Source organism: Cygnus atratus, chromosome 20, assembly GCF_013377495.2.
Source record: "Cygnus atratus isolate AKBS03 ecotype Queensland, Australia chromosome 20, CAtr_DNAZoo_HiC_assembly, whole genome shotgun sequence".
Lineage (NCBI taxonomy): Eukaryota > Metazoa > Chordata > Aves > Anseriformes > Anatidae > Cygnus > Cygnus atratus.
In genome coordinates this window covers 6,203,175-6,230,790 of record NC_066381.1, presented here as the reverse complement: position 1 = coordinate 6,230,790, position 27,616 = coordinate 6,203,175, and the positions used below count along the sequence as shown (strand labels likewise).

The window sequence follows — 27,616 nt, the reverse complement described above, 5'->3', positions numbered from 1 at the left end:
CAACAGTTGCTGCGTTCCTGGGAGAGGTTCTGCAACGCATGCAGGAATCCTGGTATTGTTGTGTTGGTGTCAAACAGCCATTCTCTATTGCAGGCATCTCTGTCAGCAGCCTGAGCGATAACTTGTTTGTGCTGCACGTGCACTGTGAGGATAACAAACAGAAGGTAATTGGGCCATCCGGCCATCTCTAGAACAAGTTTTAAAGGCACAAAGAGCAGAAGATGCAGGGTGGCAGTGGGTGGGGGAGTGAAGCACACTGGTGATGTGCACAGGTGAACAGCCCCCATACGTAACTCACTTTGCGCCAGCTTTAAGTTGGATTTTGCTCATATTTGTGCGCTCACAGATGGGGTTCAGCAGTGACTGATGCACTGCACTGACAGGATCAGCGCTGTGTCCCTTGCCCCCTTTACTGTTACCCTGTAAATAAAGTAACTGCTGGGGGTGTTATCACTGATCACTGCCAAGCCTGGTTCACCTTGAGAGGTGTTTTCCAAGCTAACCTATGGAGATAGCTCTGTCCCTGTTAATTACAACGTAATTATTTTGGTATACAATCACTGAAAAGCCACGATCACAAACTATTGCTGGTTTTCTCGCCTAGGGAGATGTTGTACTTCAGAGTGACCACGTGATCGAGACACTCACAAAAACAGCCATGCGGGCAGACAAAGTCAATAACGTCAACATCAACCAGGGCAGGTGAGTGAAGCCAAGCCCCTCTCAGGAGCTGCTTTGATTTTCTTGTGTTGGTTCTGGAGAGCTCTGCTTCAGCATTATAGGGCTACAGAAACAGGTCAGAAATACATCATAAGAACATATTTAATTATTCTTAACTAAGAAGACAAAGAAGAGTTAATCTTAACTAACAGGAGTCTGCTTGTTCATTCCCTGAAGCAGCAGACCTAGGGTAGAGCTACACACACACCCACACTCATCAAGTTTGTTATCTGTTTCTCTTTGCAGCATAAAATTCACAGTTGGACAAGGCAAAGAAGGCATAATTGATTTTATATCAGGCTCAGAACTGCTCATAGCCAAAGCTAAGAACGGCCATCTAACTGTGGTGAGTACAGGCCAAGATCAGTAAGAAGCAGTAGCTCGCTTACAGCACATCCAAACCCAGGCTTTGCTACCAAACGTACTTGCAGCAGACAGACATGTACCATGATTTCTTCCCTTGCTGAAGGCACTGCCCTGGGTCTCTGAGCCTTTTCCCCAGTTGGAGTTTTGCACTGCACTTCCCTTGCAGCTACGAGACTGCCAGGCTTGCTCAAACTCAAGCAATTATTCTGTCAATCACTTGGGTTCCTTTGCAGGATTCTTTCACGATATGCTGTTGCAAACCAAGTTTTAGATTTAAGTACAAAGGAAGCAAAAATACAGTTGTTCTTCCCTTCCTAAATTGTTTGTAGTCTTCCTGCTAGTTATCTACACACACGCAGCTGATTTATTGTGAGATGAAGGGCTGATTGGTAACAAACCCAGAACCTATTCAGACTGCACTAATTCCCCTGCCAGCATCAGAGCTAGAAAGGCCAGCTCCCCATCCTACTGCAGCCTGACACGTCTCAGAACTGGATTCACCATTTCCACCTTGCTCTTCACTCAGACAGTCCAATCCTGTAAAACCCACAAATGTGTAACACTGCCAAAAAATTCCCCTATTCCATGGGTTACCTAGCAGCTGTACACAGGAAGAGAGATTAAATCCACATGCTGCAGTGAAGACCACACTTCTCTCTCCATCTGCTATCAGTAATGACAAACCAAATGACTTTTTATACTAAGAAGAAACATCCTGAAGTGTTTTTTTTTTTCCCTCCCCAGCCTTTTCAAACCATCCCTAAGAACATCTGTCCAGTTAGGGAGTTTTTAGTATACCCGCAGGAAGAGAGGTACAAGACTGCTGTGGACTCTGCTCACTGACTAGTAGCCAGTACCTGCTTTTGTTTCCTGCTGAGGCCAGACAATTTCAGTGCCTCAGCACAGAGAGCTCTTTACCTACCCATAGCATAACAAACAGCTTAACAAACAGCTTAACTCTACAGGCCAGGCTTCAGCATGCTTCGAGGATATTTCAGTGCTAGAACCGTTTCAGCATCTTCGTTTTCAGTATGGTTTCTAGCTTGTCCATCTTCTCCTGCAGGTTGCTCCTCGTCTGAACTCTCGATGATGAAACATGCCACCACTACAGGACCCTTTCCTCCATCAGTCTGACCACACCCCGTATAATTGGCTGGACTTGGTTCCCAGCAAAATCCCCCCCTCCTTCCTCGCTTCGCTCATTTTGTTTGTTACCAAAGACCTGCATTTTCAGAAAACCCACAAAACGCATCTTGCTTTCTTGTCTTAATACTGAAGTTCCAAAAGAAAGGCCTTCTCTTCCTTACCTTAGCGGCAAACACACGGGTCCAACGTGATGTCTGTGAAACCGTGGCTCATGAAACATGTTCAGCTGGGCTCTGAGAGAGGTAGTTCTGACTCTAATAGAGTTTAAGCCCTGATGGAAATGACCAAAATTTGTGCTTGGCATCATCAAAAAAGCACAATCAGAAAACAAAACACTGCTGCTTTGCCAGCCAAATCAATTAAATGCCAAACTTTATATTCAAAATGTTTTATGAAGAATTTTGCTCTGAGATGTTTTGATGCTTTGTGTTACAATAGTAAAGCCATATTGTGTAAATGAGTAAAAAAACCCTGTAAATACTTTATAGCTGAATATGAGAAATGCACTACAAGAAATGGTGTTGATATGGAAACTTATGTTTTAGATTTGGAATTTTTGTTGTTTTTAAGTTTATGAACAGAAGGTATTAATTAACCCATCATGTTAACTTCACTGATCTGGATACAGTATTTTTTTTTTAATTATTTTTGAAGTTACCGCTCCCATTTCTTGCTGTATAGTGATATTTTTATACAGTAGCAACTTTTTCATATCCACACAGCCAACCAAAATCTAAGTGATACCAACTGCAGAGGTCACCACTTCGCCATGTCCCTCTAGGCTGGAAATGAAACCTGGAGCCCTCAGCCAGGACATGCACGAGCTTTCCCTCCCACCTTGTTCCTGTCTGGGAGCCTGCCCCCTTCCCCACACAGCTCATCAGGCTCAGAGCAGCACCTTCACAAAAACTGCTTTTCCTCTCCTACATCTTCAGGGATAACTGGAAGTTTGAATTCTCACAGTAAAGCTTCAGTGTTTATGTAACACTTCGCACTACTGCCTTAAGAGGGCTCGTTCAGCACCACTGGCATTACTGACCAACTGGCTGAGGGCTCCTTTACAAGGCAGCATCTTACCATTTTCCTAAGCAAGCTGTCGTATCACTAACTCTGACTCCAACCCAGAAGGGACATGTGAATGCTATCAGGTCTCAGGCTGCATCACAGAAGTTAGTACCGAGCACTTTCCTTTAACAGAGACCCCCCAATGGCTACACAGTGGGCAGCTATGTGTCAATACCTGCTGACTGCAGACCACAGCTCCAGCTTCCATTTCCAAGTTCCAGACCTCCAACCGTGCATTTTGCACTCCACCTGCCTTAGCAATCCTTCACATCCCACCTCTAGCCTGATGCAGTAGCAACAGCAGTTACACTAAGCCCTGACTAAAACATAACCAAACATGTTGCCACTGACATACAATCAGCTCAGTCTCCTACTTTTAGGTTTCCTGACATTATACAGTTACCGAACACTGCCCCAGGCCTGGAATGCTGTATACACTGTAGTACATATACACCATACTATTGTATATGCTATATAGTGTATATACTATACAATGCTGTATACGCTATTATATAACCTCTTCAAAACTGCTAAATAAATTTTTATGATGAAAACACTTTGGCTTTACTGTAAAAACTGTTCCACCACATTTAACTTTGGGATCACCCCACCCCATTCATCACACTGCCCCTTTGACAACGCAGCCCCTGCAGCTCACCCTCAGAAGCTGCGCAGTGGTGCTGTGCTTGCCCTCAAAGCAGCTGCAGACAGGTGGAACCCTGCTGGGCCTTGTCAGCAAACATGTGGAACCAGCTCCAGTGAATCTCTTCAGTTCAGGGGCCTGATCTGTCTACATGGATGGTATTCCTAGAAACGAATTCTAGGACATCAGCTAAGCAGAGTGGACATTAAGTCGAAGCGTTTCCCTTCTCCCCATCCACTTAACCAGACTGGAAAAGGAGTCCTATAGGGGGCAAGCAAGATGAACACATGACTCCTTGTGCATTCAGGCAGCAGAAATTTTGAGTAAATAGTGTGAAGAGCTGCCAACTCCTGCTGCAAAGCAGGCTGTCTTCTAAGAAGCTGGTCTCACCTGTAAGACTGGGATCTTACTTTATCTCATGTAAGAAAAGCAGGGCAGCTACTCTTCTCTCCCTCTCTCTCTTCCCCCTCCAAGTGTTCCTATTACAAGCAACAGAGAAAAATTATTCTTGCTGAAGTAATATAAAAAGAAAGTCATAGTAATATTTGGCATTTTTAATTTAGGTTTGTTTTATTTAAGTTTAATGTTAATTCCATGCTGTGTTTCAGTAAGAACAATACAGATTCTGTATCTGTGGCTCCAGTCAGATATCCAGTAGTACAAATTAGCTTCAAGTTACACATACTGAACAAAAGAGGTTGAGCGAGCGAAGGGAGAAGGGGAAGGGGGAGGGAGAAAGAAAAAAAATATTGAACACGCATGCAGGCTTATCAATGCCACCTTCAATGCTAACCTGCTTTGAGGAAAAGTAAAGAATAGGCAAGAATGAGCAGCCACGGATTGTTGAACTGTTACCAGCACCATGTTTTTCAGCAACATTTCAGCAGTTTGGAATTTTTTTTTATTACAAGTAAACCCACTACAATATATGTCCCAATGCAACCTGTAACTTCAAGCTAAACATCCAATTAAGTTTAAACATTGGTATAAAATTCAGTTTAAACAGTTATAAAAAAGAAAAATGCCACCACATGCATGCTACCTTGTGATAACGAATCTCTCCCCTACAAGTCTAACAGCCTTCAGGTGTCAACATCCACTTCTAATGGCAGTATCACCACATCTGGCAGGAGACAATACAGTAATGCTGAAAGAGCCTTTACGCAGTCCTGTTAGTGTCTTAAAGAACCTAAAAGCTGGCACCAGTAAAATCCACAGAAATTCACTCTTGCCTTTAAGAACTTTTAAACTGTGTAAAAAAAAATAAAAATAAAGAAACCCAACAGGGCAGGAACCTAAATTCTGAGACCCAATGTAAAAGTCAGATTTGGTGGTTCTCAGAGTGACACTGAGGGTTTTTGTGGGGAAGGGGAAGGGTGGTCAGAGATGGGTTCTCTTGTTGGCCTTTGTGTCTCACTGGTTTTCATCTTCCACATCCTGCAGCGCTTCTTTATTCTGTTCTTCACCTATGAAAGTGTTTAAAAGTAGGGAAGAAGTTAGTTTCTGAAAACGAGACTGCAGAATGGCTTAACAAGCATCTAAGATTAATAGTTCCATGCAATTACACACACACACACGCTTGCATAAATGACACACACGCTCGTAACAGCCAGTTCTGGAGTAAAGCGTTTCCATGGAAATTAAGCCTTGTAATCAACTCATCACATTTCATACGGAACAACTGTAGCACAGGCTATTAAAACATGGACTGTTGTAAGGACAAACAATAAACCATCGTTTCTGAAAACAGTCTGCATATGTCAGTCCTGTTGATCAAGAAATGAACAGCCAAGACATATCGTCCAAATGGCTGCAGATCAACGTCTTTAAGTCACAACATACCTTCCCAGTAACCTCATTGCTACTCCACAGATCACTAAGGCCATCTACCCGCTAAGAAATTAAACATTTTTCCTCTCGGAGTCCACCTAGTCTCAACAACCGCAACTGACTGCAGCCAATGTTACAGAGTTACATGTCATCTATTAAGTTACCAAGAGAAGCATGAATAAACTTCCCTACTTCCCAGTCCAACATAAGAAATCCCAGGCTTGTGGTTATTCAAAGAGTGACTTATGGGATACACGTCTCTTGACAAACAGCCCATTTGAACCTATTCAACCAGGCTGCACCATGCAATGAAATGAGGTCTGTCCACACAGCGACTTGTCGTAGGTGTTCAGTTTTACTTTATAGTTGCCCCTGGGCGAGGTGCGTGCAATGCCACCTGCACAGGTCTTTGCCTGTTTCTACTACAACAGGGAGAAGTTTAACATACTTCAGCTGGTGCCATAACACATGCAAGATTAAGCCAATTGACAAGAAACTGAAAAAAATGTTTTCTTCACAGTTATCTTTAGCCATGTGACATGGTACTGTCTTAAGGGCAATAAACAAAAACTGTCCGTTCAAAAAAATTCATTTGCAATAAAATCCAGTCAAACGAGACCAATGACTTCAGCACATAATCAGAATGCCTGCTCAGAGCATGTCCAGATTCAGAATTACCACCAGGTACAATGCAAGGTAGAGTTTTGAAGAGGTGGCCTAGGAACACAAGATGTGACATTCAAAAACAAAATTTACATTTAGAATTATGAAACATAATTTAAAAGAAGAACGCAGAGGCCCTAACTGAGGAAGATTATTAGATCTGAGCATGCTCTAGCCAATGCACTTAAGCAAATACTCCTGTAACAGGCGACAGTAAGAGTACTTTTCATGCCCAAATAGTCTTAATATCCATCCAGGTATGCGCTCAATTCCCAAACACGTAAGTTACTTTGGATCTTGGTTATGCGTATGGGACCTGGGTAACAGGTCACAAATTGGCAGAACATCGCTTAGCCCTGGAATGGAGTCAAAGATACAAGCAATTTTATCAGCAGCAAAGTAGTGACAGAGGCAAGCATGATTAGTGATCAGAAGAAAACTGACGTTGAAAAGTTCATTGAGCCATGACAAGGACTTACAAAGTAGAGTTTTTAGGAAATGAACAGTTGGACTTTCCTTTAGGAATCTATACAGCAGGAAAGAAGGGGAAAATAGGAATCATATGAAGACGACATTACAAGCGTGAAGTAAACAGCTTGTCTATGACATGGTTAAAAGATACAGTACATGGGATGGAAAAGTGTAGCAGCTGAGTAATACTACCCAATTTCAGAGAGACATTCACCACAATCTACATAACTGAAATAAAGCATTAGGCAAGAGCTCAATGAAAAAGGAACTAGCCTCTTAAAAGCCTTCCCCATCCCCTCAGGAAACTGGTAATAATGACCACCTTTGCGAATGCCACAATTAACTTTTACCTATCTTCAAAGGCCAGTTTGAAAATAGAGTTCTAGAAGCAACACTTCCCAACGCACTCAGTGAGTGTATTATGTTACAAGGAAAAGAAAATTCAGCTTTTCACCTGTGGCTGTACACATTACACAGACATTGTATTCTTTGGGAACCTGAAGACTGAAGAACTGCAAGTAGTTCAGCAGTTCTGCAGTATGTTTAGTTTGTAGTCCTCATCCTGCTGGTGCCATGCATCATAAACAGTACCTAAGATATTCTGAACTACTTCAGGAAGGACAAAAATAGTTATTCTCTAGACTATGGAGCTAATGAGGAAATAAATTTGAATCTGGATTACTCAATAAATAAGTTTTAAAAGCCTCTGTAAATAACCTTGCTAACTTCTGTGAAATGAGATGTTAGTCAGCTCACATGTAAGTCAAGGTAGCTTTTGGAAGATGTTCTAATGCTACTACCTTGCATTAGCAATCCAGCCTCATTGCTTCACTGAAATAGCCACCTTGCTGTTTGTTCCCAAAGAACACCGCGATATTTGGCTCCGTTAAAAAATTAAAAGGTCATATTTTAATTATGTGCACTGGGGATACATTTTTTCCCCTAGCCACAGCACGGAAGGCATCTATCACCTGCAATGCTTAGAGACACTGCTCTACAGATCCACCTTGGCAATAGAGATATATATATATATATATATAATTGTACAGAATCATATCATCTTGCACCTTTGAAGACAACACAGGGTCCCTTGCAAGGGACTCTGCACTAAGATGTCGGCTACCCTACAAGCCAAGACCCAGCATGTGTACAGTCTTCTTCCCCCCAGTTCTGTCTAAAGCCCAAAGAAATAGGGGTAAAATTTGAATTGCAGCATTATTACTCATGGTACATGTCTGCTGCCATTCCAAGAGCTTGAAGGGAACAAATGCTTAAAAGAAACCATCAGCCCTCAGTGACCAAGTGGCAGCAGGCAGGAAGAAGGTAATGAGATTCCACCATTGCTTTCAGACACTACACCAGTAAAGTACTCCAAAGTAAAAGCTACCTGACTACTGCCACACAAGTAACAACTTACACTAAAAAATTTAAAGACTTATCTGAAGTCAAGTTGGAATATTGTTTTAGACCTCTGTTAATACTCTAATAAACAAGCCAGATTTTCTTCTCCTAAATTTTAAGTAAAGAAATCTAGCTTTTTTTTTTTTACAGGTCTATCCAGAACCTAATTTTTGCAGAAGGAAACACAAGTTTAATCTTTCTACATAAAGAACATTTAATTCACTAATAAGCAAAACAAGGCATAAACTCAAAATTTCTTTCACATAGAACATTACATGTAAGAGGAAATAAAGTCCATTCAGAACATCAAAAATACTTATGAGTAACTATCAGATGTTAGTAAAGAGAAGCAATCAGTGCCCCACCCTCAGATACTGCCAGAGGATATATTTGCTCTTTGCTCTGGCAATAGCCCATTTCCAGAGTCACAACCTAGCATCTGTTGGGAGTAGTTAAAGAAAAAGAGCTTTCCAAACATCAAGTAGCAAATTTAGACTTTTCTAAGCATTTACTCTTTTGTCCTGTAACAGAATTACAGAATCCCTGTTCATCTTCATACTCAATTCTTCATAAAAGATACAGGGACTGCTAAAAGGTAAAGGGATTGCCATGATGGCAGTAAACAATCTTGTACTGAAAAGCTAATAGAAACATTAAGTGACCTGAAAAGGGAACTAGATCATTTGCAATACTTCCTCCTGCACTCGAACTTGATATCTGGCTGAAATGACAACTGTAAGATGAACATGACAAGCCACAAGAGACAGATAATTAATTGAAGTCACTGCTTTAAAATAATCACTGATGTTTAGAATGATACTAATTACATCTCCTTCCTTCAAGTATGAAGCTGAAAAACTTCTCAGTAGAACTTGCTGTCACCCCATCAATTTATCCCGCGTTAAGGACAGAAGTTCAGAAAGGTCGATTATTAAGAATGACAGTAGCAAAACACCAAACCAATCTAAATCTACACATCTCTGCTTTGTTTTCTGAGTAGAGCTCAGGGGACAGCAGCACCTTCGAGTGGCGTTTACTTACCATCACCCTGCATGTCTGAAGTCCATAGTGTCAGATTATCACGTAACAACTGCATGATAAGTGTAGAGTCCTTATAGCTTTCTTCACTCAGCGTATCCAGTTCTGCAATAGCATCATCAAAAGCTGCTTTTGCCAACCTATAAGCACAAAGTCAGACTTGATACATATCGTGAAAGAATTCTGAAGTCTACACATTGAGTCTATGCCTCAGAACACTTATCTTCATGTAGCCGCCTAGACATCCATAGCCTCTTTTTTAAAAATATTATTTAAGAGTGTTCAGATGTTTGGATAAATAACTCCAGTCTTCAAAAAAATCGACTACTTTGCATGCCTAAGAACAGTATCTATTTACTCAAGAATTTGGGGTTTATTAAACATTTCTACATCTTACAATAGAACTGATCAACATCTGCTAAAAGCTTTAAAAAGTTACATAACCTGCAGAGACAGAAATAGAAGGAAGTCTTTGCTTCATTCCTCACTTCTATGCTCATACAAGCTAAATACCAAAAGATCAGTAGAATTACAAAAGCTCATCTACACCACTAATTCCTCTGACCATGACACCTCTTACCGTGTGTAAGAGCCAGCACCAAGAGAGGCAAGCTAAATTACCTCACACTTTTTGCACAGTAAGGGCGAGCATGGAGTTAACATGGCAAGCTGTCAAGCTGCCACTGGTTCATTGGTCCAAGGTTATTACTGCTTCTCGTACATAACCTACTCCCAGATAAACAAATGCATCTGGATTCAAAAGGATACAAAAGTTCAAAGCCTTTCCAATGGTGTAACCTCAAACAGAGCAGGAAAAAAGCCAGCACAGTGTTTTTTTTTTTTTTGTTGCGTTAAAGTCATTCTCTAACTAGCAACCACTTTTGGCTTGTTTGGCGTTCACATAAGTTTCCCCTATCTCCCCAGTCACTACCTACCTGCAGGCACGATCAGGAGAATTAAGAATTTCATAGTAGAATACAGAGAAGTTGAGGGCAAGTCCTAAGCGGATAGGATGTGTTGGCGGGAGTTCTGTCATTGCAATATCACTAGCAGCCTTGTAAGCCACCAAGCTATTCTCTGCAGCCTCCTTCCTGTCATTTCCTGTGGCAAACTCAGCCAGATACCTATGGTAGTCCCCCTTCCTGAAAAACAAGGATAGAACAAACAAGTCATTAGTCCTTATTTCCACACCAGCCACTAAACTGCTTAGTTCTACAAGTGATCTTGTACAGTCACACACAAAAGGACTACTACTGCTGAATTACTGCCCAGGCAACAGGGCCTTAGCACCTAAGCACATTTTAAACCATCAAGCGGGAGAAGGTTTGATTTTTCTTTTGTTGAGTTAGTACAGGATATTATAGTATTGGCTGTTCTAGCCTGAAAAAACCCACCATGCATCACTACTTTACTCCTGTTTTCCACTCCAGATACAACAAGAAGTTCACCTCCCAAGGCAACACTCACATTTTGTAATAGAAAACCTTGGACTCGCCAGTGTTAGCTGCTGGAATGAGGTGTTTGTCCAGTACATCCAGAATGTCACAACAGATTAACTTCAGTTCAGTCTCAACCTTAAAAAAAACACAAAGAGGCAGCAAGGTTAGCACAGAAGACTAAAGGCATGTTTCAAAAAATATTTAATATCAAACAGGTGGCATCATAAATACCCGAGGAGGGGGAAGACAAAAAACAGGACAGATTCAGCTGTCCACAGGTACATTAAGCGAAACAGTACTGGGTAATTAGCTGGCAGACAGAAGATGCAAGGACTGATGTATGATGAAATGCGTAACTGAATAACGGAATTATAAATTCCCTGGGAAACATCTTGCTAGACAGTTGCATTATGTCTGTCTCAGCATATAACTGCTTACTGCATGACTTGCACAACTCCTAATGCCTCACATTTTTGATCCTGGAAGGCCCTGAAGTGGCAATGGTGAAGGAAACAATTTGAAGGTAGTTAAGACAGGTCAGCTGAACTCCATTTCACCCCCAGTTACATTACACATTCAGAACAGGTTTCCACTGGCTACTTGGGAAGCCAAGTACTAGCAGAAAAGCCCTAAGACAAAAATCATGTAATATTAGAACACAACAGATGTGTCACAGACAAAAAAAGGTCAGATACAAGAGGAAAACAAATTACAGAAAAAAATACAAGCTTCAGAAGCAGGCAATAAAAAAGCAAAGCATAGCAGTTCGTAACAAAGAAAAAAGCAGAAACCATCAACACTAACAGTGAGGTCAGTGGTCAAAGAAAACCAATATATTAAGTCTTATTTAAAATCAGTTACTGGATTTTAATAGCCGAAATTGAAAACAGGTCACATCACTTTTTTTTTCCTGCTTTGGAATAAAAAAAGCAAGGTCTATAAGATTAGATTCTACCATAGAAAGCTTCATACCTGAAAGCAAAGAAACTAAACACCTTCGAAAAAAAGCTAAAAGCTCTTTTTTGACATCTACATTGCCAAAACCAGACTTGATCCAAGCATCCCACATCATCCACAGCAGGAGGGGTTGGTTAAGTGCAGATAGCAACCTGTTGCTGCTCTTTCCTGATTTGCAATTAACTTTCAGTTATGGCTGAAGACAACTCTGGCTCAAGCTACTGTTACAGCCTACAAAGTTGAGGTTTTCAAGGCAAGGCATCCACATCAGCTACAGTAAGCGGTACCAGTAGCTGCATGCCTCAGATCACAAGAGCAGCCCCAGTCAGCCTGCTATCCCTTCCTATCCCCCCCACTCATGCAGTTTTCTTTCATATAGCATTTTTCTTTTCATGCAGTATCTTATCACCATATAGCTTCTAAACTCTTGTCGTTTGTAACCACGACATCTAGCCTCAAAACTGTTAAAACTAGATCTAAAATTAAACTGGCACATATCAATTTGTACAAGGTTACTTAACAGATCTGGAGAAGTTCCTTTAGGTAGATTAATATACAGCAAGTTTCATATGCAAACAATGACAGAATGCCCTAGAGCATTCAGAGGAAGAGTTAGATGCTATACTTAGTTATGTGACAAATGCTTAGGGAAGTTGCTGAGATATGGTCGCTTGAGAAAAATCTACTTCATATATTCTTGGGCTACAAAAGCTATAAAACCTGTGCCAGCAGTCAGTTCCTGCAAACTTCTTTCCTCTTGATCCTCTTTCTCAATGACTTCTTTTGCAGAGAGATCTTCAGCACAACTGCAAAGAATTAAATCAGTTTCTAATCTTCTTTTGTTAAACCAGACACGTACAAACTTCCATTTCATCTCAGACAGACCTTTTTCAGCTGTGCTTAAAGGATCAGTCACACAAGTTACCAGAAAGCAGCTACTGACCAGGGCAATTTGTATGTCCTGACCATGCTTAACTTAGAGATTTAATACAAATTGAGCTAATTGAAAAAAAAAACTCCCCCCACCACCACAATCCTAAGAGCTTTTTTTTTTTTTTTTTTTTAAAAAAAGAGATCTAAAGGGATCTTCTCTCAGAGAATAACTGAGCTCTGCACAGCAAGCCAGTCCAAGAGCTCACACTAAGCCTTTTGGGAGCACGCAGAACAGGTAGTTTTAGGGCCTATTACCATTTTAGCTCAAAATAGGACACATGGAACTGCAGGCTCTGACTAGCATCAAGATGGCTCATCCTGATGGGTGCAGTGGCCCCCCCCACAATCCACCCTGCCTCTGTATTTTAGTGGTTGTGCTGGCTTAAGCAGATTCCAGACTGGGTTCTTAGCTCCACAGGTACAGCAGTTTCTAAACCACCTACCTGATGACCTAAATAAGGAAACTTATTAGAACCAACCAGGAAAATCATGGCCCGTACTAATTCTTTGACCTGTTTTACTATTTAGCCCACAGGATAGCTGCACCTCACAGCTGGGATGCAACATGAAAGCAGAACAGCAGGCAGCAGTTGCTAAAGCCTGTGAGCTACCTTCCTCCCCACTCCCCCGAGAAATAAAAGGACCACCGTGTCAACTTGCAGCCTGATCTTTCTATGAAGAGAGGAAGGAGAAAGCCCTGCAGCTGCCCCAAAATACAACCCAGGCTGAGCACTACAAAGTCAAGTCAGAGCACTACAAAGCACACTCAGTATGCCACAAGTACAGACTGTAAGAGGGATGTGAACACTTGTCCTATGCTATTAGGGAAGGGATTTGGTCTTACTGCAAGGACCTGAACTGCATCATGTGCAGACACCACTTCATCCTCTCAAGGACAGAGAAAGCAAGCCTCCATGTTCTCATCCACAGAGATGCAGTCAGAGGAGAAAGCCAGGGGCTCTGCTCCACGTTTGTGCATCCACATGGCCACAGGACCCAAGAAGCAGGAATCATATCAGCAACAGTTTTTCCCATAACTCTGTACTGGTTCTGCTACGTTTATCTTAAGCAGACAACGTGAAGAATAGAGAGGCCTCTATCGTCCTTCAGTATTGCCTGATGTACGCCTCAGACAAAACCAGCCAGGTCCTGCTCTGACACCACCATCAGCCCTTGAGTTCTGCCCCAGGTCATACTGGCTAGTAGTTTCTAGTGCTTGGAGTTCACTTGAACAAGACCAAAGAGTTGAATTCTAACAAATACTGATGTAGACAAAAGACTCAGATGATTTCTACACTAACTACAACTTCCATTTCAACTCAAGCAGCAGTTTACAGCTGTGCAAGCCCCCACACCTGGTTTTGGTGGTAGGCAAGAGATTTTTCCAGAGATGCTAGTTTTCTCTCACCCCTCAAAACTTTAATCTAGGGACTAACAGGCCAAGATAACTGTTTTGTGTGTCGTCCCCTGTGCCCCCCCCTCCTTTCCCTCCCCCCCCCCCCCCCCCGAGTCTTTCAAGCCTGGGAAGGATCCCCCAGTAACACTGTTCTTAAGACTGAAAAATACAACAATAGTGGGTATTTATTAGCATGGGGGGTGGGGGGCAAGCAAAATAACTGCGACTCCAAGTCTGCACTGGACCTTTCCCATTCACACAGAAACACTGAGTATGACAGCAGGGCACCTTTACTGCAGCTCTCATTTCAGCAGCCGCAAGAAGCATCATCCACTAACTTAAAGCAAGTCTTTCAGCAGCTACAAGCCATACACAGTCTCTAGCTCCAGCTGCAACACATAAGCCTCTTGGAAAACCCAAGCTAGAGCTGAGTAGACACATCTTGTCTTTTTCCAGTACGGAAATACACTGCTGTGTACTCCACAACATTCTTCCACCTAAAGCCTGCAGGCACTCTGAACAACAGCGACGGCTATTCCCTGTAAGGATTTAAAGGATGACAACACCGTTGGCATGGCCCTGCATTCCATGTGGCTGTATATTTCTCTCTCAATATATCCTATTTTGAGGACTACATACACACATTTCTTGCTCACCAGTCTGTTCTGCACAGTACTTGCTCTCTTTACAAGGAGAGATGCAGAACAATGCCTTTTTTTTAAACAATCCTTTCAAAAACAATGGAAAGTCTTTTCACTATTAAAAGATCTCTGGCAGGAGATAGCAACTGCCCACAAAATATTAAGCAGAAACCTGAAAGCATACTGTCTAAGACAAATTTAAGCAGTCATTAGATAGGTATTCACTGTCTTAATTTATATGCTCTGTTAGAAAGATTTTAGACACCCATCAAGAAATGGTATTTGGGACTGTATGTAACTGGCAGCGCCTCATCCCAGCAGCACGCCAGCATAAAAATAGAAACTTACAACTTGAACAATTCCATGGAGCAAGAGAAATGCTATGAGTCAAAAGAAAGTAGTCCAGAGCCATTCCTGAAAAAAGGAACATCATTTCCATTGGTAGTGTACAAATCAGTGCCAGGAGGTTAAAAGACAGACTCCACTGTTTCTCTGGAAGTGAAGATCTGAACCATGGAGGCACTTGTCCTCGAATGATGAATGTGAAGTCTCTGCAGAAATGTGTGGGATTTAAATAGTATGGGAGAACGCCTGCTCCACATTAAACCAGGAGGCGGGGCGGGAGGGAAACAGTTCACTGTTCTAATAGCTGATGGTTTCATTAGCCCTTCCTGATGAAAGTCAAAGCTTGTTCCAAGCTCTCCATTTTAGGTAAAGCTGCACAGACTGACTAGACTCACCATGAAGTTATCTGCATCAGTTTTTCCCCTCTCTGAAGAGAAAAAAATAGCAAGGCCCTAGAGGTTATTACACATGCAGGTTTCACAGTTGAGATGACTGTAACATCTTAACATCCCCCATCCCTGGGAACACGGGAGTGCTTTATCTTAAGGGTAACAAACCCGGGATGCAGCCCTTCTTAACTAAGTGGCATTAAGCCATAACGCCAACTACATCTTACCATTTGCCGATATTCCCGAATCATTTTTAATTTATCTTCTCCACCTTTGTTTTCTTCTTTCTGTTCAATGCTGCTGATTATTCTCCAGGAAGCTCTTCTGGCTCCAATCACGTTTTTATATGCAACAGAAAGCAGGTTTCTCTCTTCCACTGTCAACTCCACATCCATTCCAGCCACTTTCTTCATTGATTCAACCATTTCTAGGAAGAAAAGGTCAGGCAATTATTCTCACAGCTAAAGCATCTTTCAAACCACTCAACAGAAGTTGCACGTTAATGATAACTTATCAAAACAGGCTCCCTCCTCCTTTCATGCAGTTACTCCTCACTTTTATACTGGAGTGGTCCAAACAAATCCATCAGCACACGCACAAAGGAATTACCTGATACTCTTTTAAATGCATTTGACAAGAGTACCCAAAACATTCTTTAAAGACAGCTTAAGAAAGACAAAACAGATTTAGCAGTAAGCACCCATTTTTTTACAGTGGATGATGGTTATCAGTACTATCCTACAGGAATGTGTGTTCTTCAAAGTGCTCCTGAAAAGACGCTGAATTGTGAGAAAAGCGCAAGCAAACGTAAGCTGGCTTTCAGCACAATAGGGATAAAATCAAGAATTATAGAATGCTCCACTGATTTGTCAGCTGGAATACACTGTATTATAGTAATTAACCAAAAAATAAGATCCAGATTTGAATAGATTAGGGAAGCAAGTCAAAGTTCCAAGAGGAAACCACCAAAAGAAAAATTAGCTACTTGGAAAAGTGACAAAGGAGACATCCTGAGGATAACCAGAGCAACCATATCTACCCATGCCAAGCAGCTATTTCCACTGAAAAAGTAACACAAAATGTAATTCATATTTATAGCCTAAGCCATTAAAAAAAGACTTCTAAAGCTGAGGTGAAAAAAGTTAATACTGAATAGAGCTTTCCTATATTCAAGTGGAAGCAAAAGCCTGAACTACTTAAGGAAGGCTTTAATCCTTTCACTACCTAATCACATTATGATTGTCTATGACATATTAGAAAAATAAAGCTGAATTGTTACATATATACTGGGCTCTCTTAGTTTATGACATTCAAGAACCGTAAGTTTTGTCCCGCCAAAAAGTGCATCAGTTCCTTCATCATTTACCTCCCAGCTGCTAGAGCAGATGATAATCCCAGGTACAGGGAACATTAATGAGACCACAACGCAACCAGCCCAGCTGCTCAACAGGACAAGGCTTTCCCAGCTACCTGGCAGGTTGAGGAGCTCCAGAGTCACAAATTTACTTTCTGCCAAGACCACGGTGACGTGACTAGGCTACACCTCCCATACTATGACCCTTTACCTTTCTGTGCCCTATTTAACTTGCACTTTCATCATCCCTCCCCCATCATTTTACCTTATGTTGTATCAAGGCAGCAGAAGCCACAGGAAACAAGTAACGCTTAACTGTCATTTTCCCCCCTCAGGTGTCAAAATTCAGTCTTAGCAGGCATAAGCTCTTTCAGTAATGGGAACTATCGGCTCATTTTTTCCTTGGCAGGAACAATATTATCAGTCTTGAGCAGGTCTCCACATGTGCAGGACAATTTTACAGTGGCTCTATTCTCCTCAGAAGAAAACATCCCGACTTCACCCAATGTATTTTGCTACTCCAGCTCACAAAGTAACAAAAATCCCCAAAGACTTTGATAATATTTACAAGCACCCTGCTGTTTCAAAATGGTCAACTGTTTTTGCTGAAGACTTCAAAAGCCACCCTAAAACACTATGTACATATATTTAATGTTAAACTGAAGCATGCAATCTTGTAACTTAAACTAGACAAGTTAAAGGCAATATGATACAGTTACAATATCCAACTTAAATAATACAAGCACTATGACTTATTTCCTAAAGGACAATGCTTCTGTCTGTTCAAAGAATGTCTGTTTTTTTAAAAAAAATGTAAGTCATCTCATATTTAAGTTCCTTAAACAACAGGTACATCCGACATAATTTGCCTACCACAGTATTCATTCTTGTGAGGAAAGATGAACAGGAATTAAGACTTGCACTCTCTCCTACTTGGATATCTTTGCCAAGCTCCAGCAAGAGCCGTATGGCTTGACTTTCAGCTTAATGTTTAACTGTCCTCAGATATGAGAAGTAATTGAGAAATTAACCTGTAGTTGTGAATGCACAGCCCTCTCTTCAACCATTAGCTAATGCATGTGTTGAAGAGGAATCCTGTAGGAAAACACAAGCTGTAGAATAAGAAGGAGGAAGTGATGCTGTACTGTTCATCTACAATGCTCATTCCCAGACATCCACCATCAGCCTGAAGACCTCTGGGGTCTGACACAGTACGACCCCTATACTTTAGTCAGACAGACACAGCAATATTGAGATGATGCAACTCTTTATGTGACAGTGTGGTATCAGTAAATAAACTACTCCAGAAACACAGAGGTGAGAAACATGTAAGGTAAGTTTCCAGGGATCTTCTGGATCAGAAAACCGTAACGAGTGGAGAGGTAAAAAAGACAAGAGAAGATTCTACACAGAGATGAAAAGCTGGGAGACCATGACAAAGAAAGTCTGAAATTACCTTTCAGTTAAGGATTACTGCAGTAGTGACAACTCACTGCATGCACAATTCAGAGATGCTTACACTCCATCATACAAAGAGTAGTTTTATGCTACTAATTCAAAAAAAGACAGATTGCAGTTAAAGTGGTTAAATTCCATTCTTTGAGTTGACTGTGTCTGTCACCATGTTATGGTGCTGTCAGATCATGCCACCATCGGAGCAGGAAGTCCCCAAAGCATAAACTGTGAAAGGATAGGAGAATATTTGGGAGAATGACATGCTCACCCTAGATTCATATCCTTCCTCAGACATTTGCTGTAAAGTGTTTTAAGGAGTATTACAATGAGTGGACATTTGGCCTGATCAGGTAAAACAGTCTGTATATTCTTAGGGAAAAAGTATTCAGCTGAGACTCAAAACAACTGCCTACAGCACAATACTCTATTCAGAAGCAGCATGGGCATTACCAGTTATTTATTCCTATGTCCAGCACTACAGTTAAGACGGGTGGCTCCTCTCACACGGGAGGAGCACAGACATAGCCTGTAAAACACAAAAGATTTGGACAGTGGTCTACTGACTTGCCTACAAAAGACATGGAACAGGATGGTATGTGGCTTGGGGCTAGTTTGTTGATGTCTTTAAATATCAAAGATTCTAGAGAGATTATGGTCCTGAAGATACACAATCTGACACTCCTATAAACTACAATGGAACTTTGTAAGTCTCTGAAATATAATGATAGTTTTTCCACCTTAAAAGGACTGAAATACACAGGGAAAGGAATAGTCAAAGTTCTGACTACCACAGGCATCCACTTTTACAAAAAAAATACAGTAAGTCAACGGAATTGGTCTAAAAAAGCAGTTCTTTGAAAGCATAACAGGGGTAAAATAACAATAGAAACCCAACACTATAATCCTATGGAAGGAGATAAAGTCCTTTTTTGTATAAGCTTCATTAATGCTACTGGACCTATACCAATGACAAAGCCACAAAATTAAAACGTAATGGGGGAAGTTTACAAGCGTTGAGAAACATGTGATTGATAACTATTATAGGCACCATTCCACGGAATTTGCACAAAGTGCACAGGTGATGAGGAAACTTACAGATCAAAAATAACGAACACTTCGTTCCAGATAAAGATGAGAAACAGAAAGTATTTGCTGCTTCTCAACCTCTAGAAATCCAAGCAACACAGGAGAACTGGAACGTCCATGGGTAAGGAAATATGGAAGTAGTGCTGATGTACTGGGAATTTTGTAGGAATGTTACAAGCCTTTCCAATACAGACTACAAAGTTAAGAGACAGCAGACCATGCCAACAGACTGTACATCAATCTGACAGTTTAATCAGTTTATACTGCTCAGACTGAAAATCCAAGTCTAGGTTAGCAGTAAGAGTTGCAACAGGAACCACTTGGCCCAAACTGTGTTTGAAAAGCTAAGGAAGAGACACCACTGGGGCAAAGCTACAGTACTCAGAATGTCTAGTTATGGCACAATATGTTGCTTAAGTCTCTCAATAAGCACAATGCTACAGTGTTCGATGGATTTTTTTTTTTTAATGAAGCAACCAGTCATACAGCCTATGACACAGTCCCCCCCCAGTTTTCAACAATACACAGGATCTGTTTCAACCACACTGAAAAGCAGGCCTTGCCACAGCACACATTGATTCAACACTACCAAAGGAAAACAAGAGCTAGAAAGTTTGCTTGTGGTATGCTTGGTTTCTGAAAGAGGAACCAGATAAAGCGAGAAAGCTTGTTAAAATAAGAACAGGAAAAGAGCTTGTTCAGTAGAGGTAGAATGGAGATGACTTGATGGGCACCACACTGGAGGCTCAAATCAAAAAGAACCTTAGGAAAACCCAGAAGGTAGCCTTATTAAATACCACCAAGTTGACAGTAGCAGAAGCAGAGCACTTCAGAAAACTGAAGTCGTGTTTTAAGTTTAATCCTTTCTTGTCTAGAGGGAATAAAGCAGGCCAAGATCTTCAAGCTCTTAAGCTGCTGCTCAATATCTACTTCAGCACGTCAGGAACAAAAAGCTGCAAATGCTCCAGGGTGATCTAGGGATGTTAAGGACATGGCAGAAAAAAAGAAGTCTTCCCACATCTGTGTTCACCATAACCAGTATTCAGAGAAGACTGAGTACAAGTACTGGTCACGGAATGAACAAAACATCAGTAACAACTATGAAGAACTCAAAATGAAATACCTGATCCTAAACTCGTGTGTATCCTCTCAAGGCTTTAGCAGCAGAAACAAACAGAAGGATTTTAAAAGGTGTTCCAGCAGACAGTCAAGGGGAACTACAGATCCATTAACCTAACACTCACCAGGATCCAAGAGGATTAAAAAAAAATGAGTGGGTATATGCATAAAAGCTATACTGAAGAGTAAAGCTTTTTGCAAATGCATGTAATGCCGCACAATTCTACTGTGAAGCTTTAAGTGAGTCAAGCATATAGACAAGGAAGACATGATTGATACAGAAAGGCATTTGGCAAGGTCCCTCACCAAGGTTCTTTAAGGAACTCAACTGCCATGGGATAAGAAGAGTCCTCATATGGATAAACACTTGGCTGAAAGACAGGAAACAGGGTACGAACATAGGCTCAGTGTTCAAAGGGGGAGAAGATCACTGGTGGAATCACACAGTGATCTGTGCTGGGAAGGATGCTCACATTTGTAAGTGATCCAAAAAAAGGAAGCAAATAGTAAGTACTAACTCAGTAGTAAGAGCAAATTGCTAACAGCAATAAAGACAAAGACCAAAGAGAGCTGAAAAAATAACGGCAAGTGCGTTTTCTTCATCAAGTGATGTGTAACCACAAAGACTAACGCCCATAGATCATGTTCTCCCTGGACGTGCAGGCCTTCAGCTGCTATCACTGGACACCATTCTATTCACTGCAGTGATTAGGTCTAAATTCAAGCCAAGAGAAAGCAGAGCTCATCTTTTCATCCATTAGGAACTCTTGTTCTGAAGACAAAGCTATTATGTTCCCAACATGAGGTTCTTCTGTTCTCTTAAGAAATCCTGCATTTTGCAACTAGTATTTAAGAGATGACTAAACTAGTTGAGGAGCTTGTGGGGACAGGGAGGTGCCTTTCTCTTCTATCCCTATCGATACACTCGTGCCAGCTCAGCGCTTCTATGACCTCTCAACTATCTGATTCAGGTCACCATCTCAGAAAACTACTCAGGGGAAAAGAAGAAAAGACGTTTGCTTCTGTTTGAGAGACCTGGACTGGCTCTGAAGAGCGGACATCCCCCTTTCAACAGGGAGTTGTCACATTAGCTCACTCCACAGCACCACCATTTTAGTTTCTAAAAGCATAAAATAAACGTAGCATTTCCCTTTACATGCTACAGAGCTTTCGTGATTTTTCTTCAGATGTCTTCATATGCTTGAAGTACCCTGAGTAGCTGCACCCTTTTAACTGCCGGTAATAAAAAACTGATAATCTTATCTTAAGCTCCCTACCTAGAACATGCTACACCTATGACAACGTGCAAGTTTTATATAAACGAGCATAAAAGAACCTAACAACCATATCCCCAGATGTTAAGACAACCAAGCAGGCAGAGGGGAGAAAACACCAAAGAAAATCCACCCTACACAGTGGTTTAAACTATAGTTTTGTAGAGAAAGCATACAGGGAATAGCAGTACAGCCTGCTGAGCTTTATGGCTGCTGGTACAGCCAAGACAATTCCAACGTTTGACTGCATGACTCTGCAATATACAGTTCTACAGAGCATACCAGTACTTCTATGCACTTGGAGAACCAGATGGATTAAGGCCAAATTATCCAAGCAACAGGGATATTTTCCACACAACCAATCCTCCAGACCAGCAGAAGTATTTCTTGCAGCAAGTCATCTCTATATCTGCAAGCTGTGAAGTTACATCCTCCTAAATGAAAGGGATTACTAATAAAAAAATCAGTTTGAAAGTAGCTATAGGAAAATTTAAGGATTGAGTCTCATCACATATTTCTCTGTTTGATTGAGACCTGCTAATAAATAGTATCCCGATACAAGTACCTGAATAAATTAAAGGACACCAACTCAGTTGCTGGACTCCTTGCAGAGCACCAAACCAACCAAGCTTAGAAGTTTGAATTCTCTGGTTCCTCTCAGAACTTGAGGAGATTCAGAAAGGAAATTATACAAGAGCCCTTTCATACAACTGTTGGGGGCAGTAGGGGAACAACACCCCTTAAATGCATTTACATTATTTACTTGAAAGAGGACATCTGCAAACTGAAATTAGTAAATAAATTATCATTTGTGATATAGATTAGTGACTGATTCTTAAGTAAGCTCTAACTTCAAGTTCTGTTACTGTAAGACAGCTTCTAGAAGATGTTCAAATTCTGGATTCAGTCCACTGCTGCACACCTTATTGTCTTCAGAGTAAAGATGCATTACCCTGACAGTTTATAGAAACATAGGAGTCACCTGTTAACTTGCTGTACTGGGAGTCCGAAGAGATGTCAAGTATTTTCTTCCCAGCTGTAACCTGACCTATATCTGCTTTCAGAAAGAAAAAAACCCTGTTCATCTCACCTGCTATACTTTATGTAAATTTCAAGTTATGTACCTCAAGCTCTGTAACACAAAACTGATAGCAGACTATCCACTTCCAGTCTACCTTGTGTCATAGCATGTAGGTTTCTCACCTGATTACAGGAAAGATGCTACCCTAGCTTCCACAATGAAGAATTAAGTTTTGACATTCAAAAGTCTACAAAAACGCAGATACATACATTCTCTTGATATAAAGTCAAACATTAGTAAGGTAAAATTGTGTTTGTGAACTTGTCTATTCCAATTGTTTTCCCAAAAAGACAGTTCTATCTTATGCTATTAGTAATAGTCTTTGGGGGAACAGCAGACAAGTGAGATCTTTCAAAGAGAGATTTGTCACAAAGCTTCCTATAATGTAAGTAAGCTCCCTGGCATTTTGTTATTTGTCATGACATGCCTAAGCAGACCTGTAAAGATAGTCAGACACCCAAATCTCTTAATATCTCCAGAGATCAGGGCTTAAGTGTTATTTACACTACAGAAGTACCTAGAAAGTTGTCCCCTTAATCCAGACCAAAATACTGAGGATCATACAGACACAGGACTGGGTTTTCAACAATTTACAGGCACAACCTGCAAGACTCGATAAAGTTCTTCAAATGAGTCAAGTAACTCAAAAAAACTAGTTATATGCCTACTATAAGCACCGCTTTAAATGTCACAAACCATGCCTATTCTAATCACACACAAGAAACAACATACCACATGCCACTCTTTCATGAGAAAGATGGGGCAGAACTTAATATTATCTTAACATTAAACAAAAAAACTGATTTCACATTCATATTGATGTTATAAAACAAATTTCTATTCCAGCATATTTGTAGTAGACAGTACTTACCATCACATATTTTATATGTGCAACCTAGTAACTGTGACCTTGTGATCATCTATCTCAAAGAGCAAAATTAAGAATAATTTACACTTTCAGCATACTGCCAAACGTGAGCAAAACTGTTTGAGAAGCAATCTGAGCAGAAATGCAGTATTTCATTTAAACGATAACAAAATATGCTAAAAACTCTTAATTGTTCCAGCTGAACCAGGATATGGAATTAGCTGCAGGAACAGCACCTACAATACCATTGTTTCCAGGCCAGAGACGTAAGAAGTAAAGATGCTTGCAGAACAGCTAGCAGAATTAGAGGGTACACCTTAAATTTGTTTACCCAACTTGACTCCAAAAAACTTTGGAAGTCTAAAAATCACAGTATTGATTTAACATAACTCCCGGTGCTCCCTCCTTAGCAATGGCCTCATTACAGTTCAGAAGCAATATAGCATGAGAGATCTTCTAAATTCTGATCTAGCCAGCTTGTTCTGCAAACATCCACAATTGAGTTGGAATAGAAAGCCCACTGATGGAAAGAAAAGCTGCACAAAGAGAAACTATCAACCATTTTTTTTTTTCTTGACAGGAAGCCGAACGGTTTTGCATTTCAGATCTCTACACTGGGGTAGGGTCTGATTACTTTCCAAAGAACTGATTTATCACCGATCTAGGAAAGCACCAGAAAGACAGGCAGTTATGCCTCAAAAGCTCCTAAAGAGGATGAATCCTCCAGGATGTTGGCCAAGCATCCTACTTTGGGTTTCCACTCAAACCAAAGCCAACACTTATAGTTGCACTGATTCATTAATACCAGGTGGAGAGCCCTTTCCTCCCTACACACAAAAAGCCCAACTCCAGGAAAATGGTGGGATTGGGGGTGGGGAGGCATCTTTTTTAGTAATGGTGGCAGAGAGAAAAATGTGTCTTCCCATCATATGCTCTTTGGGGTAGGCAGCAAAATACCAAAAAAACACACACCCCAGTTTTTACCAATAGATGTTGCATACCTACTGTGAAATATTGAATCCCGTGCCCATCCCTCCCAGCCAGTTAAGTCACATCCCAAGAACTGTTCTGGGGGACATTTTTTTCCTGCAAATCCTTACAGTTACTATGAGGAAACCATTTGACTCCTTTCATTTAGTGGAATTCTTACTTCCACTCCCTTTCCCCTATAAGAACATTTACAAAAGACAGTCTTATTTGGGCCTTCTTTTTTGTTGCAGATTTTGTTTTCCTCACCAAAATGTGTATTTCTCAGATGCTCAGAAACACTAGCAGAAGTTTTCTAAGCAGCAACTCCGAGAACAAAACCTAGTTCTCACCAAATTACCTTATTGTGCTATGAAAATTGTGAACAAAGTATTTGGAGCATCCCCCTACCTCTAAATGAAACATAGCTGTATTCTTTTCTTTTTTTTTAAACATACACAGGTATTTCACTTCAAATGCATAAACACAAGTCTTAAGGCAGAAGTAACAGTCCCAGAAGTTCAACACCATTCAGAAAATTAAAGGCCTTGTCTATTATAGGCAATAGAAACATATTTAAATAGACAGTCACAAGGCAGACATTTCTGGGGCAGCAGACACCATTCCAGGGTTGTCAGCTCCCTCCCACCACCACTTTTCCCCAGATCTGTACCGATCAGGCACAGCACACAAACTTTATCGGGGAAAAAAAGAAAGAAAAAACACACAATACTGGAAAAGGAAAATGAAATGTAATAGCATCTTGCGCATAATGAAAGCGTAGGCATTTCCTTTAGGCAATGAAGTATCACGTAGTACTAGATGGCTCTAGGGTGAGAGCTCGGTCTCTCTCTGGGTCTGCCAGGGGCAGCGGTATCTCCACCGGAAAGCAAAAGAAGAGAAAGAAAAGCGGCAGCCCCGCTCCCCTAGGACCGGCCACGGCGAGTGGGCCTCTCCCCACCATCTCCCCCCCGAGGGGCCGAGAGAGCCGGGCACCCACCTCCCGGAGAGGGCGTTGTCTGCGGCGAGCCGCCCTCAGCCCCGCAGCCCGGCTGAAGGGAAGCGAGGCCCAGGCCGTCAGTACCGCCCCGAGGCACCCGAGCAGCAGCGGCGGGGTCTCTTTGTGTCCCCCCCCCACCTCCATGAGGCGGGGGCGGCTCCCCCTTCCCCCCGGGACTCGCCCTTCGCGGCCGCCATTTTATTCCCGGCTCTGCCGCCGCCACCGCCCCCCCACCCCCCCGAAGCGGCCCCGCCCAGGCCCGAGCCTCCCGCTCCTTCAGGCCCCCCAGCCACAGCTCCCTCAGCCCCCTCAGGGGGGTGCCAGACGCCATTTTGTCCGTGCCCCCCCTCCGCCCCTGCCCCCCCCTCCCCCGCCCAGCCGCCATTTTGTGGCCGCTCCCTCCCTCCCTTCTCCCCCTCGGCCTCGCAGGGCTTTTCCTCAGCCAGCGCTCACCATCGTAGCGCTCAGCCTGCTCGGCCAACTTGGCCTGATAGACGAGATCCTCCCGATCGTCCATGGCCTGCAGGCGGAGTGGCGTCGGGGAGTGTCCGGGGCGGATGGAAGCCGATGGGGCCGGGGGGCTCAGCAGCTACCAGCTCACTGCTCTCCGGGCAAATATGGCGGCAGCGCCTCCTCCCGCTGCATCCGGGCACTTCCGCAAGGGCGCGCATGCGCCCTGCGCCTTCCCATGGCAACGGCGGCTCCCTGGCAACGGGCGGGAGGCGGGCGGCGGGCTGGAGACCTGGGGGTAGCGGGTTCGAGGCCGGGGCCAGCCTCTCCTCAGCGGCGGCCTCGGGACCGCGGCCGAGAGGGCGCCGTTGCGCAAGGGAAGGCGGCGGGGAGCGGTGCGGGGCCGCTGGGGGCACTGCGGGCAGCCGAGGCCGGGGCCGCACTCGGGGCCCTGCCTCCCGGGTGGGAAGGGCCGGGAGCCGGGCCCGCGCCGCGGGCTGGGGGTGAGGGCGGCGGCGGCGTTTCCCTCAGGGCGTCCGCGGCTTCCCCTCAGGCAGCGCGGTCCTGCTGCCCTCCAACGCTGACAATGCCTCCGGAATTAATGTCTCCCTTTTTGTAGGAACCGCTGGGTATTGCTTTTGACTTAGCAATGTGTCTGGAAATGAGTGAAAAAGAGAATGCCTGACCTAGCAGGTTTCTGCAGCCTCTCCAGGGTGTGTTCTCAAGCGAAGTATCACCCCCAATGTATTTATCTGGGGCAAGGCATGATAATCTCATGGTTTAAAGAGGTTAGAAGAACACTGAATGTTTCAGAAGTTCCTCACGGTGTCTTTCTGAAATATTTGGAACATATGCTTAAATAATTGCGATAGCGCCTCAATTTCCCAAATCAAAATGGTCTGAAGAAATGAGAAGGGATTATGTTTGGCTAGCACAAATTTAATCTTCAAAGATTTGCTCAGGATGGATGTGGACAAAGTCTCTTATCTCTCTTTTTCCAGCGTCACCTAGGCTCAGCCTTTCCGAGGTGTAGCAGCACACAAAGGCCTTTGCAGCTTCTGAAGGCAGCAGACTGAGCAGTCCCTGGCACCTCTTGAATGTTGTTGAGTATCCTCCTATTTATTGTTTTATATTGTGCCTGCAGAAATGGGCTCCTAACGTGTGACTGCACGCACACTTAAACCATTTTAAAAAGTGGTTTATTGTTTCCTGATTCATTTTGACACACTATTTCAGGTAGCGAACATGAGTTCCAGGATGTGTAAAATTAACATTTTGTGGTTTTCTCACAGATACATCTAAAAATATAGGAATGATTTTTATGTCACTGTGTGCCTAACTAAATAATTGATGATCTATTTCCACTGGACATTTTGGACCCCAACTCTTGTTCAGATCTCAGTATAATCTAACCAGAATTCCATACAAGAAAAAACAAAGACATTACCACATCTAAGCTAAAGTGAAAATTAGGTGTCAAGTCCGGAAAAAAAATGCTATTTTCAAGAGGAAATATGATC

The 27,616-nt window shown here is 42.3% G+C and overlaps 2 protein-coding genes across 9 annotated transcripts in view; one reads left to right on the top strand and one right to left on the bottom strand.

Annotated features, from left to right (window-relative positions):
* MYO1C (myosin IC) overlaps window positions 1-3,853 on the top strand; it is a 56,602-nt gene extending 52,749 nt beyond the window's left edge. For all 8 annotated transcript variants that reach the window (XM_035559019.2, XM_035559020.2, XM_035559025.2 and 5 more), the window contains 4 exons: window positions 94-164; window positions 605-702; window positions 967-1,066; window positions 2,150-3,853. In XM_035559019.2, coding sequence (XP_035414912.1) covers window positions 94-164; window positions 605-702; window positions 967-1,066; window positions 2,150-2,176 — 296 coding nt within the window. In that variant the 3' untranslated portion in view covers window positions 2,177-3,853. The remainder of the gene's footprint in view (window positions 1-93; window positions 165-604; window positions 703-966; window positions 1,067-2,149) is intronic.
* A 631-nt stretch (window positions 3,854-4,484) lies between these two features.
* Window positions 4,485-26,475, bottom strand: YWHAE (tyrosine 3-monooxygenase/tryptophan 5-monooxygenase activation protein epsilon). Its single transcript, XM_035559035.2, has 6 exons — window positions 26,100-26,475; window positions 15,671-15,870; window positions 10,811-10,917; window positions 10,279-10,485; window positions 9,347-9,483; window positions 4,485-5,406 (listed from the first exon to the last, which is right to left on the bottom strand). The coding sequence occupies exons 1-6, from the start codon at window positions 26,161-26,163 to the stop codon at window positions 5,354-5,356; spliced, it is 768 nt and encodes a 255-aa protein (XP_035414928.1). The 5' UTR covers window positions 26,164-26,475; the 3' UTR covers window positions 4,485-5,353.
* Window positions 26,476-27,616: the final 1,141 nt, after the last annotated feature.